The following is a 16,707-nucleotide window of genomic DNA, read 5'->3' on the forward strand; positions in this document are numbered from 1 at the left end:
ATCCAGTCAAGAAATGGACAGAAGAACTTAAAAGTCATTTCTCCAAAGAGGAAATGCAAATGGCCAACAGGCATATGAAAAAATGTTCAGCATCCCTTATCATCAGGGAAATGCAAATCAAAACCACACCTGAGATACCACCTTACACCAGTAAGAATGGCACATATCAAAAAAAAAACAAGCAACAACAAATATTGATGAGGATGTGGTGAAAAAGGAACTCTACTGCATTGCTGGTGGGCATGCAGACTGGTCCAATCGTTATGGAAAGCTGTCTGAAGTTTCCTCAGTCTACTGAAAAATGGAGCTACCATACGACCCAGCAATTCCACGACTAGGGATCTACCCAAAAAACACAAAAACATTGATTCAAAAGAACACCTCTATACCTATGTTTATTGCAGCACTGTTTACAATAGGTAAAATTTGGAAACAATCCAAATGCCCAAAAATAGATGACTGGATCAGGAAGATGTGGCATATATACACAATGGAATATTACTCAGCAATCAAAAAAGATAAACTCATGACATTTGCAGCAACGTGGATGGAACTAGAAGGAATTATGCTCAGTGAAATAAGCCAGAAGGAAAAAGAAAAATATCGGATGGTTTCACTTATAGCAGGAATATAGGGAAACCAAATAAGACATCAGTATAAAAAAATAATAACAGTACAAAACACAGCAAAGCAAAAATGGACAATTACAAATCAGAGACATCCTGCAGGGGAGGAGCAGGGAGAGGGATCAAAGGGAGGGAGAGAGGAGCACAGGGGACTGAGGTGATGGTACACGGGTGCATTGGTGAAAGAAACTCTATGGGGACTACAACTGGGGGTGGGGGTAAGCAAAAAAAAATAAATAAAACTGATGGATAAGAAAAAAAATTTAAAATAAATAAAAGATGTTTGTAAGTAAAAAAAAATGAACAATGGTGTAAAAAATATAACAAGAACATGGCTGTGTTCAAGACAATTTATGATGTATTGTGGGAAATAGAAAACTTGTGTAAAGGAGTTTAAAATCATGCCATCTAGATTTTTAGGTGAAGGTGTAATGTATGCATAGTGTAGCAAACATTCAACAATACAGAATATACATCAAAAATTCTCCTTCCACTTCACTCCCCATCATGGCCAATGGGTTCATCTGCATCTTCTCAGAAATGTTCTGCACACACACACACAAATACAAATATACATTTTCCCCCAAGATGGAAACATACCAAACACTGTTTTTGCACTTTATTGTTTTCCTTTAACAATATATTCTATCAGCCTCACTTTTAGCTTAAATAACTTTAAGTACAATGAATAGCAATATATCTCTGGTGTGCCTGTTATTACTCTGGTACTGTCTTACCCACTTTATTGTGTTTGAGTTATGTGAAAACAGGCCATCCTTCTCCCATAATTAAGACAGCCTGACACATCCCAAATTTGCCACTGCCATATTCCAGTCCACGTCACATCACTTACCAGTGCCAGCAGTCATGCTGCTGTTTCTCAGTCTCTTACAGTTGGCACCCTGGAAAACCCTTAAAAACATAAAACTACTCACTCTGCCAGTTAAGTCCTCCCATGGTTGTTCAGCACATGCAGAATAACCTGTGACGTCTGTCTCTTTGCCCTTCTCACATCTTACACCCTGGGCCTGCCCCAGCTGTCTCAGCCTTGTTTGTGTTTTGCAAACCCACTAAGCCCAGTGCCAGGACCTATGCCCTGCTCTTTCCTTTTATCATCACACAGCCGCTCCATGTTACTCAGACCTTAATTTTCTTGCAAAGAGGCTTTTCTCAATCATTCATCTAAAATTACTCTTTGGAGGTACCTTTTTTTAATTATCTTATGATAATTATCTGGTAGCCTACCAGAAAATGACAAAATCATTTTTATCTTGGGTTTTGGTTGTTTTTTTTTTTTAATTCCTTTGTTATCTGTTTCTACCCCCAACTAAATCTATATTCTTTGTGTTGTTCACCACTGGATTTTTAGTGCCTATGTTAATAGCTGGCATCCTGACAGGTAGTAGAGCCCTAGGAAATATTTGTTGATTGATTACATGAGTAAAGGAATGAATTGCTTTACTATACTATTACAATTGTTGCAACTATTACAGTATATATTTCAGTTGCAAACATGAATAATTGTCTTCTAGTATTTATAAAATATACTGTATGAAAATTTACAGTATACTGTCTGCTATTATAGACAAAAATTATTCTTCTCATTGTCTAGTAGCTTTAAAAATACTTTTCCTGACATAGCATATGTTATAAAATATTGTTGTGGCATTGTACAATAGAATAATATTATAAACCAAATGGCAGGTCCTCAGCTGATGTAATAGAAAATTAAGGACCAAGAAATAAAATCATCTGAAGTGTTTCTGTTTGTAACTTCATAAACTCTACCTCTAGTAAGTTTTATATATAGATATAGATGTAAATATATCACTATCATGTCATGATTATGGCAGTTAAAAGCACAGACTTTGTCACTTGGTAAATCTGTCTTCAGACCCCCAGCTCTGCAGTATGACCTTTGATAAATTCCATAACCTTTATAAATGTTAGTGATGTCATTTTTGAATTGGGGATAATAATTTCCTCTGTACAGTTACTGTGAAGATTCTGTGAGAGTAAGTGAAAATAAATCTCTTAGCATAGTGCCTCACACAGTGTGGCCTCATAGCCAGATTATTATCAGTAGAAAAATTAGATTTTGAGAAATGACTATAACATTATCACTAAGTTATAGAAATCTCATTAAATGAAGCATCAAAAGAAATTTATATCTCTAAATCATAAGCAAAGTAGACTTTGTTATACACATTTAGTGATTCTCTTTGTTTCTTCTCCATACTTTTCTCATTACATCATTCTACTGGACAATAGATGTGTTTTGTCTGACCCACAGGTTTTTGTTGTTCTTTTTGTTTCCACTCTGGAAAATTTGTGGGTTTCTAATAACTCAAATTTCTACTTCTCTGAAAAGTAGTAATAAGTAGCAGCAGTGAATCCGCACATTCTCTCCTGGCTGAAATTAGGCCACAAGAGAGTATCGAGGACCCACGTAGGTGGAGCTTTCTCTAACTCCCTAGCTGTCTCTGCTCATTTAAGTTACCTGCCTACTTCTCTAAATACTTGAATCTCAGTCTGCATTTTGATGTTGGATCAGCACTTGGACTTGACATTCAAATTGATTTGTTGAGGTGTGTTTACTCTTTTAACAAAGGGGAAAGTTATTTAAAATTTTTTTGCAATAAGGAACTTAGTGGCTATTTAGAATTTAAAATTTTATTTACTTTGGGAATTATGTTTGTTATACAGCATATTTAAGAAAATTTCCCTAAGCCACAGCAGCCTGTCAAATGGAAGGCAATTGTAAGGTAAACAAAAGGCACTTTAGGAGGAATATGCTCTGTATAAAGATTTATTGACCAGTTCTGCTTTCAACATGAATGAATGCATATATACTTACATTCACAAGGGGTCTCCCTGGTGGCACAATGGGTTAAGACGCAGCACTATGAAGCTGTCCGCAGCCACTGCAGCATGAGTTCAATCTCCGTCCAGGGAGGTGACCCACAAGGTGCAACAGACCTCTCCTGACTCGCCTGCTGTACCCCTCAGTAGCGTATGTCAGTCAGTCTGCCTGTTCTGCTCTCAACTGTACCTCTGGTGAATCCTCTCACCACCACCCCCCATCCCCATACCTCTGGCCTGTACCCCAGTTCTTGTATGCATAACAAAATAAATCTTTAAGAAAAAGTTTGGAGCATCACATTTGTACAAATGATAATTAGCAGTTGCATTTCTATTCATTTTCAGGTTTGGTTTAGGGCACCTCCAGAACTGCTCACTAAATTTTTTGATATTATTGTTGGGACTTTTTTCTTCAATAAGCTAAAGAAATGATGGTTCCTATTTTAACTCACAAAGATACATTTGATAACAAAGATACATTTGATAAAAATCAGTCAGGCACGCCCCATATACCCTTTCTCCCTTTGATAGAATCAGTCTCTCTCTCCCACCACCCTAAACTCCCCACTTCCCCCCTCTCCCTTTTTCATTCTTGTTTTTAACATTCTAAAATGTTCATTAATTTACTAGTGTTATGCCTGGAATTTGGGAGACAGGAATGATGCTACTAATAGATAACCATGGAGGAAAAATAACCAGTTGGTAACATAGGAAAAGGTTAGCAAAAGACTGGGGAAAGAACTAGTTTAAGTTTGTTATGGGATTTCTGAAATCCTTTTCAAGTAGAATCAGAATAGTAGATCTGGAAGGAAGGGGATCAAAAAATGCAAATTTAGGCAACTCCCTCATATTGTGTATTTAGAACATGAAACCAAGTAAATAAAGTGATCTGTCTCAAAAGGGCAAGTCAGTGACAGTCAGGTGTCTTTCCCCCACCCCACCCCACCCCCTCCGTCCAAGTCTTAGATCCTGATGGATCTGTTTTCTCTTTTATTTAATTTTTCTCTTAACCAAAATAAAAACAATATGATGTCACATGTCAGCTGCTATGTATAAAATTGTCTTGCACTTTGTAAGGCAGTAAAAAGTTAGTTGGTTCTGTTACCTCAATTCTCCACTAGGTAAGTTTCAGTCAATGTTTGCAACACAGTGTATTATCCTTACTTTAGAGGTCCCTGAGGCAGATGGTTTCATCTATACCAAATATAATGACCCTCTACCCTATAGAATGTACTCAGAATTTTTTTATTATGTGATAAATTATACATAGTAAAGATATTTCACATTCCCTTTCAATGAGGTAAGGCTTTTCAATTAATATTGTTGTCTATATGGGGTTTGTGCTGGCACATCTTCTCTTTGTAGTCATTTAATGGTTAGATATTTATGCAACTGCTGGCTGGGCCTTTATTGCACCACAATGCAAGGTTCCCTTAATTGTCCAGGACTTAGATTTTTACTCTGTTTACATGATGCCTGGATTAAAAAAAAAAAAAATAGATCTAACTATAGAATTGGAAAAAAAAAAGAACCTCAAAATAAGTTACTTTATATTGAGCATGCTTACATGCTTACCCTGAATGAGAGCTAAAGAGATGAATGTCTACAAGATTGCTTGTCAATATATGTTCTTTAATGTATTGCTCTCTAAACTTGGGTACATGTAAAGGTTAGGTGACTAAGGGAACACATATAATTTTAAGAAAAACTCATCTTTAGTATGTACTACTCCCTATAACCGATCTACTTATGAATACTCTTGTGGTCAGAGCTTCAGATTCTTTATCCCTTTTTTATTTCTACTTGACAATTACCTTCTACCACTTAAAAAACAAAACAAAAGGGCCTCCCCTGGTGGCGCAGGTGGTTGAGCGCAGTGCTGTGAAGCTGTCCGCAGCCTCTGCAGCACCAGTTCTATCCCGGCCAGCCGGCGAGGGTCCCACATGGTGCAGCAGACCTCTCCTATCTCGCCCGCTGCTCCCCTCAGCAGTGTATTTCATCAGTCTGCCTGTTCTGTTCCCCACTCTGTCTCTGATGAATTCTCTCACCCTCCCGCGCATCTGGCCTGTACCCCGGTTCTTGTATAAATAAATAAATAAATCTTAAAAAAAACAAACAAAAAAAACCTAATCATATTTGGTACATTGCACTAATTTACAAACTACCAGGGGGTAGAGGAGCATGGGAAGAGACAACTCCAAATTCTGGTTTGGGGAAAGCTTCCTTTCATGAGGGGGCAATATAGCTTTACAGTACTATTTTAAGACATAATGAAGAAAGTAAAAATTGAAGACCATTCCTTTAAGATATTTTTAGTTTTTCTAAGTTTGAAATTCATTTGATAACTAGTTTGCCATTTATTTTTAAACAATATCTGTCAGTCTTTTTCTGATCTAATTTCCAGAGTGGGAAATGTTTAATTATATACATAACAATCTTCTTGAGGGCCACCCCAGTGGTGCAGCATGTTGAGTGCAACGCTATGATTCCATCATTATTCCTGGTACAAAGTCCAGTGGTCACAGTTAGTCTCAGTAAGAGAAATTGGAAGCTATGTTATCCTCTACACTTTTGATAATAATTCCACAAACACAAAGAGGGGGGAGAAAAGCATTGGAGTTTAGAGATGATTGAACTAAAATACATGAATGTCATAGATTTCAAAATGTGCTTCATGGTTACACAATGCATGGTAATAGGGAAAACTTCAGAGATCCAAGCGTAGGCTGTCAATGATGGTGCTATCTATGCCTTGAATAAAATTGCATTTTATCATCTCTATAAGAAGCAGTCAAAAGTGAGGAACAAAGACTTAAAAGTAAATTTAGACCAAGATACTTTAATCTCTGTAATTTAAGCAATTTAGTTAGTTTCCTTTCTCATTCTTAAAAATGACAAACTTCAAATTTGAAGAATCATTCTATCCCGTTTCGTCTCAGTGGAGGCATTTGCTTGTTAAGTAGCTCCTGGGTTAGGTTGCAGGAATATCAATTGGAGAAAGGTTTGATAAACTTGCTAAGCACTGATTTTTAATCAAGGGTTTATATCAGCCGATGGATTTATTATGATCAGTTTTAATGGAGGAACGGGGTGAAAACTAAATTGACTGAAGAGGATAAAATTAAGTGGAGATAAGAATTGCAGAAACTGCTCCCAGAAACTTGTTAAAACAAAGGAGGTGGTAACTTAAGTGCAAAATTGGGACTAGGAGAAAATTGCACTAATAGAAGAGATGTTACAACAGAAAAGGAAAGTGTAAGATCAGTGTTAGGAGCTTAAAGGTGCGAGATGGGCTACCCCTTCCATTCCATCACAGAGGAGGAAAGGCGAGGTGCCCATGCAGATGCATTTTAGGGACATTAAAGGAGGTTCATGAATGAAGATTCTGCTGAAGTTTCAGATGATGGATATTCAGTGGCATCATCTGTTTAATTTTCTCTATTAGTGCTGAATCAGTCACACACAAATAGGGAGGCTAAAGCTCAGGATTACATCGGTGCCACCTCTTTATTAGAGACCCCAATTCCCTTATTTCAAGGTGAGCCCCGTCATCTCTGAGCCACCTAGATCAGTTTATGGCAAGGACAGGTAACCTAACCCTCAAATTGGAGCCAGAAGGAGGAACTATTTTTCTCTTGTTGAAAGACATAGAAGTCTAAGTAGGTAGTACTCGTTGTGGACCAGCCTCTCGTATACTAACGAAACAAGGAATAGAGATGTTGGGGATCAAGGGAAGAGTTGACAGGAGGTAATGGGAAGAGTTCCTGTATCCCTGAGACCAGCCTGTCTATATTTTTTAAATGATTTCACTACATAAGCTTAATAGGTTCCACTTGCCCTAGCATGGTTTGTTTGGATACTGGTATTTGAAACTAAAAAAAACTTACTAATACATGGGATATAGATGTGGAGAAGTCAGGATAGGGTTGGTCAAGAATCAGTGTTCAGTGGAACAAAGACTGGTTAAGGTGATGGAGCACAAGTTCTTGGCTGCCCAGGAAAGTAAGTCGTGGGTGTTGAGCTCAAGACAAAGAGGAATCAAGGGAATTCAGTTCTTAACTAAATGTTAAGTAAAAGGATAGGGAGCTGTGGAGAGTGTATATGAGTGTTGGATGTATTTGCAAGGTCAATTTTCCCTTTATTAAGAAAAATAATGGCTCATCATAAAGTATTATATTGATTCAGGAAAATCCCTTTGTAATTTTGTTGCTGAAAACAAGGAGATAACATCCAGCTTTTAGGTTTGTCATGTTATAATATGCATATGGGAGGAGGACCTGGCCTACAACATGGCAAGTTTGTTGAATTTTACAAAATACTATATAGTAGATTTTTGTTGTGAGCTTTGTGCCTGATGGAGTGACAAGAATACTTTAATTTGGAGCTCAACTCTGTAAGCAAAATATTCTCTTGGCAAATATTTTTTTTAATTTGTTCTGGAGCAGAATGTAATAAGAAAAATATCAGATGCTTAGATATCATTTTCAATTTTCTACCTTTATAAATAAATTTTTCTAAAAAAAATTCTTTACCACAGATTGTAGGGTTTTTTTAGTTAAGTTTGCATTATATAAAAAGAATATACAATTTATAGTATGTCTGTGCCTTGACTTACCTCTTATTTTAATTAGCTAGCTCCCTTAATTATCCAATAGTTAAATATGTAGCCACAATGCAGAACTTCCACAGAATTCTATCAGGATACTTGCAGAGAGTACATGTACTGAATCTTAAATCATGCTAAATCTCTAATCTAAATATATTTTTACTGAATTTGGAAGTGTTTTACTGAAAGGGGGATTCACTGCTGATGTAGTCTTTCTGCCTCTCACACAACATATAAAAAGGCAGATGATAGGAATACAAGGCCCTTTGCCTTCTGTTCTGCCTGGAAACTTTCTGAACCTGTCATTTTCTCTGTCAAAAAATGAGGGGTTGGATGTCATCTAATCCCCCATTTCAACCTATAGTCTTTGCTGAGCCTAATTGGCCCAAGTCCTACTTTGAAGAAAAATGTTTCAACATCATCATAATGTTATTATGCACAGCATATCTTTTTCTTCAATATAATTTGCTACTACAAAATATCATTGTCTTCAATATAATTTGCTGTTGCAGCTCTATGTCTTAGAGATGCATTTATGATTTCTTTAGAACATCTTACTCAAAATCTAGAGAGTGTAAATGTGGGGTTGCATTTTCTTTGGTAGTTGTCATGGTGAATGCACTTGATTACAAGGACCTTACATGTAAGGCCAGAGCTGAATAAGAGAGGCAATCTTATGCTCATGTGACTGTGTCATTATTGTTACCAAGGCTTTAAGGAAACTTGTCTCTACTACCTCACACACTAGTATAGTGTTCACTGCCTATAAAACAGAATTCCCAAGTTAGATTGACAAAAACTGCCTAAGTCATTGCTATAGAAACTAAAATTTCTGAGATGGTTTCCCATAATCTGCCTTCAGTTCCCCTTCCAATGTATTTTGTTCATTAAGTTGTTGTAAAAACAGTTCTACTTATTCCATTAATGAAAATAGTATGAGTACTCCAATATCCAAACTGGTGAAACTGCAAGACCATATTTCACATGGCTTAATGTTAATAATGCAGTGTTGGGTGTCTTGCTTAGAAAAGACATTTTTTACTTTGTGTAAAATCTGTTTCATGAAACGCTGCTCTCCCTTTGCTCATTTGCTTCACCTGTGCCGTCCTCCTCTCTGCAGTGCCAACAGGATGGCACAGGGGAATCAGACCCATTCTCTTGGGATTGTTGTGTTGACTTTGGTCATTTGCTAAATTCAAAACGTAAAACAGAATGAAAAGAATAATTCTATCCTGTTTTCTCTCTTTATAGGCTCTGTACAATTCAATCAAGAATGAGAAGCTTGAATGGGCAGTGTAAGTACGCTGGATGTCAGCCTTTTAATAAATGAACTACTTGCTCTTTTCTTACTGTCTTTCTTTATGCCTAGAGGTGCTCCTAGGGAAGGATTAAATATGCATGGCCAGTTCTCATTCTTCCCTACTTTGCATAAAACCTAGTAAACCCTGAGTATCTGTGTCTTTTTCTTGGTACTTAGCATGTTTCCTATTGTGCTTTTAATCTGGTTGCTGTGCCCAGTAAGCTATTTATTATCTTTTTTAATGTATCCTTTTAAAAAGTATTTTAAAAGAAAATCTGATAAAATTACATACATTCAGAAATCTAATACAAATGATTTTGGTACCCACTTATTTTAATTCTCTCTCACTATAATGATCAAGATTTTTCCATCCTATTTCCTAGGACACTAATTTTACCAGGATATGGATAAATATTATGCAAAAAAGCAAAAAGGATTCTGTAAATAGATAAGCTTAAAAAATAATGGATTAAATAAAAGTGAAAAAATTTTAACTGCAAAATTCTAAGAGTTTATCCAATTCCAACATATATTGTCCGTCTCCAAGAGAGGAATAGAATTTGCAATGTTTCCTGAACCTGTTTGATAGGAAAAAAATGTTGTTTTCAGGTACATATTATGGGAGATACTATTACAGATATCAATAAACTACATTTAACTATGTAGGCCCACAATGCCACTCTTGTTAAATTTCACTGATCAACGCAGTAGTTAAGAATTTAATTTTTAAAACACTGAGAAGGGGCCTCCCCGGTGGCGCAGTGGTTGAGCGCTGGGTTGCGAAGCTGCCCGCGGCCTCTGCAGCGCCGGTTTGATCCCCGGCTGCTCCCTGGCCACCAGAGGAGGGTCCCACATGGCGCGCAGACCTCTCCTGCCGCCCGCTGCTCCCCTCAGCAGTGTACTTCGGTCCTTCTGCCTGCTCTGCTCCCCGCTCTGGCTCTGGTGAATTCTCTCACCCTCCCGCGCTTCTGACTGTACCCAGTGCATGTATAAACAAAAAACAAACAAACAAACAAATAAATAAATAAAACATGCCTCTATTAAAAAAAAAAAATTTAAAAAATTTAAAAAAAAAAATTTAAAACACTGAGAAGAATCTTTGCTAATTTTTCATCAAGTTATTGATAAATTAGATGAAAAAAATTTTTAATTATAGAACTACAAGTGGATTTTACTTTTGGTTTTCACTCATATTTAGCATTCATAAATATTTTTCTACCACGAAACCTAATAGAACAGTCTGCAATGAACTGTCATTTGTAGAATCATAACTTGGGAGTTAAATTTTATTCTTTCATATGCACATTGGAAAAAAAGGATTTAGCAATTAGATGCATCTCACACATAATGCTGGATTGAATAAAAAAATATCAAAACCACTTGAATTATTTCTGCTAATTGTAAGATCATATGGTACTTTAAATTAGGAATTTAAGGTTTAAGTTGAGACTAATATTTGCATGTATGTAATAGCATGTGTGTTTGAATGTATTCAATATATACAAAATGAGATTCACTTAAAAGCAGCCTGTAATTTCAAATAAAGCTCATTAAAATTAGTAAGAATTCATGATCTTAAAACTGAAGTGATTATTTTGGGACTTAACACAGAAATGTTCTCAGACACTAAGTATAAAGCCAGTTATCACTCAAATGTTAATATAATGGCTTTTAAAATGCTTAATTTCTTATTTATCATTTTCTTTTTCATATCCACATTTATTCTCTATCACCTACCAAAACTAAGGCTCTTCAGTTGTTTATCATATAATTGCCTATCTTCACCTACAAAATGAAAGGATTGAATGAAATAATAACTGTCCTTTTTGATTTTAATGTTCCGTGAATTTTTTTTAACTATGTATTAGTGTTTTTTGCATAACACTGCTATATTTAGAGAATATAAAACAAAAAATGTTTATGGGTCTATCTGATACACTCTTTGAATTTCTGCAGAAGAGGAAGGGCCATTACCCCAACTTTTTTAATCACTGATTTCTATTTTGATCATAAAACACCTTTTCTTTAACAGCTATCAAAGTTAGTTTTCCCTACCACGTACTTTAGAAATCCCTGCTGTTTATCAATTTGTGATCCTTCAGGACATGCACTAAACTTTTTCCTTGATAAAAATTGCCATATATATAATTTTCTATGTAAAACTCTGCTCACTCGGTTCTCCTTGTACCCCTCCAACATATCTGACTCATTTTCCTCTTGTTAGCCATTAATGTTGGTATTTTCCAAAAACTGGAACTTAGAGTATCTCCTTTTATTAAAAAATATCTCCTTCTCATTCATTGCTGCAGAAATGGCTCCAAACAGCCCTTCTCTCCATTCCTGCTGCTTCCCTCCTGCTTCAGTCATTCATACGTTTTCCTCCTAATAAATGCCTCTGTCTCTAGCCTTGTTCCTTTACTTGAATGCGATTGAAGTACTCCTTTGCTCTAAAACTTCAATTAGGCTCTGCACATTCTGCCAGGAATATATTTCTTCCCCAGTATTTGTCTTCACACAGCCTACATTTCAATTAAGCTGTGCCTAGGCACAGTTCCCCACACTTGTTCCATTGCTTACTGCTGCCTTTTTGCCCATGTTCATGAAGTACCCTCTGTTTAAAATCTGTATTGCCACCACCACTGCAACACCTTTGTGTTCAGAGACTTTCAGCCTTTAAAGCCCAGCTCACACCCTGTTCCATGAACTTTTTCCTGTTCTTACCAGCCAGAAAGAATCTGAACTCTTAAACATCCACTTGCTTCATCTAATGGCATCATCAATTCCTATGCACCATTGTAGTTATTTGTAGAAATATTTTACTAGACTGTAAGTTCTTTAAGGAAATGATATGTGTCTGCATTTGTCCCATTGTACACTACTTTGCTGAGCATAGTGCTTATGTAATCAATTCTCCATTAAAGGCTATAGAAGGGAAGGGAAGGATTGCATTTCCTTGAAGATCAACCTCTCAATTGTGTGGTGTAGACAATAGTTTTAAGAAAGGTGCTGCCCCTTCATTTGTAGGGTAATGTGTACTTGCATAGGTGCTATCTTGGTGTTGATTTTAGAACCTTAGAAGAAATATAATTCTAGACTAATGGAATGTTATAACTGGAGGGACCTCGGAAGTTTTTAGTTCGTTGGTGTTAGTTCTAACTGGGTTCCATGGACATCTAGGGCCCCAGAAGATGTCTGGGGATCTCCCTGGGTACTATGAGTAAAGGAAAAGGGGGAAGATGACAGGAACCCACTTCTACCTCCCAGGGGAAAAGGCTGGGTATCCAGTTCTACCTCTCACAAGCATCAGTGCCTAGGATAAAAATTTATAAGCAGGATAACTCATGTAAGAGTGAACTATATGATTTATCATTTTTAAGGAATAAAATTATTTCACTTCAAGGTAAAAAGCCAACCCCCTTTTACCCTTTTAAAATATGTTTGAAGTTCAATTTAATATTTATTTTCTAAAAGGTATTATACTTACAAATCTTATTTTTGAAAAAGTTCTACTCCAGTCCAGTGTTCTCATTTTATAGAAGCATTCATTCACACACCCAAAGTCATACAATTCATGTAGTCACAAAACCAGGGTCAGCATCCCCAGGAATCCTGGTTCCCCTGGCAGTGCCATGCTACCCCGCTTCTCTGTAGCTGTGGTCTCTAATTATAAAATCTTTGCTGGGCAGAGACTGTGTCTGAGTGTTTCTATGCCACCCACTAATACAGTGGAAATTAAGAGAGGTTTTGTTTTTGTTTTTTTTTAATATTTTTTATTTATTTATTTATATTTATACAAGCACTGGGTACAGTCAGAAGCACGGGAGGGTGAGAGAATTCACCAGAGCCAGAGCGGGGAGCAGAGCAGGCAGAAGGACCGAAGTACACTGCTGAGGGGAGCAGCGTGCAGCAGGAGAGGTCTGCGCGCCATGTGGGACCCTCCTCTGGTGGCTGGGGAGAAGCCAGGGATCCAACCGGCAATGCAGAGGCTACGGGCAGCTTGTCAACCCAGCGCTCAACCGCTGTGCCACCGGGGAGGCCCAAGAGAGTTTTGTATCAAATTTTTAATCTCATTAAATGTTCCTGGAATTACTAGTGTTTCCTTCCCTGCAAGTTAGATGATCAGGATCATTCATTTATCATTCCACAAACAATCTTTAAGCAGCTGCTTCAGAATTTGATCCAGGGTTGTGCCCTGGATGCAACAATGAAAAAGATACAAGTTCATGCAGCTGAGAAATGTGATGCTATGCCTCTGAATCACAGATAGTGTTGTAAACCAGTTTTACATCTCAGTTTAAAAGAAAAGAAATAGACATAGGTTCTCTGCCTAATGTGAGCACACGTGAGATGTGTGGGATGGATTGTGCAAAGTTGAGAACATAAAAATTTCAGTGAAGAATGCGCTTAGCGAAGGCCTCAGCTCCCTTATGCAGGACAATAGTGACCACTTCTTCCCTAGTTCCTTTGTTCAATGGTTCATTATTCATAAAACATCTATTTGTTAAACTGCTTTGCACTAGGCAGAACCTGGAATTTTGGAAGAACAAAAGTATTAAGACATTTTCCCTGGCCTTAAGAAATTTTGCATTCTAATGCAAATGATAAAATAATAGGTAAGGAATATTTATTCTCTGATTGAGATAGAACAGAGTAAGGTGAGTTGACATGAATATGGAAGCTTATAACTTATGTTAGAATTATTTAAAATTTAGTTGCATGAGAATCTTCAAAGAATACATGCAACAATTAATAGAAAAAAGACAATACAGTTTATTAAGAAATTTATCTTTTTACCTTTTGATTTCATGTACCACAATATTTAAGGATTGCAAGAAACCTCCCTTGCCCTGGTTAAAAAAAAAAGTGTGTGTATGTGTGTGTGTGATATAATGATTTTTATGTATTATTTATGTATTATATATAATAATTATATAATACACACATACACATACATAATACATATTTAATATGTGTATATATGCATATATAATACATACACATTATAATTCATGTATCCATTCTCACTTTAATTAGAACTCGTTTTAAATAATGTGCTTTTGGGTCCCCCCTCCACCCTGTTCAAGGTAAGAGTATGAATCTGAAATTGACAACTGCTTCCTAAGTCTCTCTGCTATGTAGTCTCTTAAAAAAGTTTTTCCAAGAAAAAAATCTTTCTAGGATTCTTTTACTTTCATTATTTGACCTCTTTGCATATTAGCTTAATAATGATTTTAATTTTATTTTAGGTAATATTATATGCCAATTAAAATGTAATTCCAATTTTTTTCTATAGTAAATGGCCCATTTCAAAAAGATAGTCTTATTTATCTCAAAAGTATAGTTTTCCACTGAGAGTTTCTCTTAGATGGTTTAGATGAGCCACATCTAGAGCAAGACTATAATTTAATGCTCTGCATTTTTTAAATCATTTTCTCATTTGTTATAATTCTCCCTGATTTTTTTTTTGTTTCTTTGCCAACATTGGAGTTTTCCAGGAAGAATTAAAATTCCCTATGTGTGGCTTTTAGGTTTGAGTTTGTATCCTAAAGAAAAAGGTGCTTCTTTGTTTTATTTTAAAATGTTTTGTACTGTGAAGTGAAATTATTCCTTAAAAATGGTAAATCATGATTGTTCATTCTTATATGAGTGATCCTGTTTATAAGTTTTTTATCCTAATACTTCAGTGAATCTAGATACATGAAGTGATTCTTAATAGTAGATGTAGGTAAAGGAAAACTTTCTTACTCAAATCAGTTATTTTGGATCAAGACATTTATGTGGTACTTTGATATAAGGAGTCCAAAAGTGATTCTTATTTTAAATTGAAGGTAAAAAATAAAATAAAATAAATTGAAGGTAGTCACTTGTAGGTTAATAATAATTACTCATGAGAAAATTAAGGCAAAGAGAAGTTGTCATCAGTCGGACAATGTTTATAGATACAACAAATATAGTTTAGTATATAAAGAAAAATCCCTTTGAGTGGTTGGGATAAAAGTAAGATAGTTTATGTTGGGATGAAAAGAAAAACCATGGAAAAATTGAGAAAGCTGTGTGAGATATTTGACTGTAAAGAAGAAATATAACTCCGAGCTCCATTGGAGTGCTGATACTATTAAACATCTTGCAGATATGCATTGTGTCTCATTGAAAACTAGGCTGTGAGTTAACATTCTCACTGGCCCTGATATCCTCAGACCTTACCATGGAAAATGTAGTATCATGCTGGACTCCACATAAAATAATAAATCTTATGCTACGATTTTCATCACAAATTAAAAAGACAAACTATATGAAAGTTACCTAAGGATAAACCTATATATAATATAGTGTAAATGACTGGGATAATATTAGTGTGATTGTTTATTTATAAATTCAGTAAAAATGCATTGAATATAAGATAAGAAAAGAAATAAAGAGAAATAGTTATGCTATAACTATGGCATTTCTCAATAACATCAAGATTTTGAGCTACAGAATTAATATCACTTTTAAAAAAATGTTATCTAAAAGTAATGCTGAACATGAACCAGTATTTCTAGATCTGCATTGTACATTTAGAGCTTGGATTTTGGTATTTAAAGGAAGAATGATTTCAGGGTTTAGAATTCAGGAAGATTCTTTTACGTAGCTCTGTGAAATTAATTCTATTAAGAATCTGAATCATCCGTGAGTACCCCTTTTTCTCAGCCATCTCAAGCTCTTTATATAGAAAACTAGAAAAAAATACCATCTAATTCTTAACATTCAAAAGGCACATTAAAGAAATAATTGTCTGCTTTCTGTGTAAATGGTGTCTCTCAGTGATGAGAATGAGGTGTGTACTTCAAATTTTTAAGGATTTTTTTGTTACAATAGTTTTAATACCCATGAAGATGATTTAGAAAGTGATGTAATTTACAAATATTATCTTTCCTTCACATTTAACTTCAAAATACTCAGAGCAGACAGGTTGGTGAGCAGATGGAATGTGATTATAATGTTAGTAGCCTACTTGTCCTAAAGCAATTTTAGAATCACTGAGGTACAAGAAATTATGGAGGCTGGGATATAAGGAAAGTATTTTTCCTAATAGACTGATGATTTATATTTTTATATCATTTATATCAATTTGGAATGATACAACAAGAAAATACAATATCATTTCTAAATGAAGCATGATATGTATGCAGTAACTAATGTAGTGCCTTGAACATTTCATTTGAGCATTTTATGTGTACATTGTGTATACATATGTACACACATTTTCAAACATGAGAAAACTTTCATTGACCAGGTTGATACTATTGAATCAAGTTATTTTTAATTGCCCA

General features: G+C 35.6%; 1 protein-coding gene across 7 annotated transcripts in view; it reads left to right on the forward strand.

Moving 5' to 3' along the window:
- The window catches only part of PSD3 (pleckstrin and Sec7 domain containing 3), a 507,571-nt gene that overhangs the window by 396,418 nt on the left and 94,446 nt on the right, over positions 1 to 16,707 (forward strand). For all 7 annotated transcript variants that reach the window (XM_054700957.1, XM_037526196.2, XM_054700961.1 and 4 more), the window contains one exon: positions 9,346 to 9,389. In XM_054700957.1, coding sequence (XP_054556932.1) covers positions 9,346 to 9,389 — 44 coding nt within the window. The remainder of the gene's footprint in view (positions 1 to 9,345; positions 9,390 to 16,707) is intronic.

Source organism: Talpa occidentalis, unplaced genomic scaffold (assembly GCF_014898055.3).
Source record: "Talpa occidentalis isolate TD23 unplaced genomic scaffold, MPIMG_talOcc4v2.1 talOcc4.4, whole genome shotgun sequence".
Classification (NCBI taxonomy): Eukaryota; Metazoa; Chordata; class Mammalia; order Eulipotyphla; family Talpidae; genus Talpa; species Talpa occidentalis.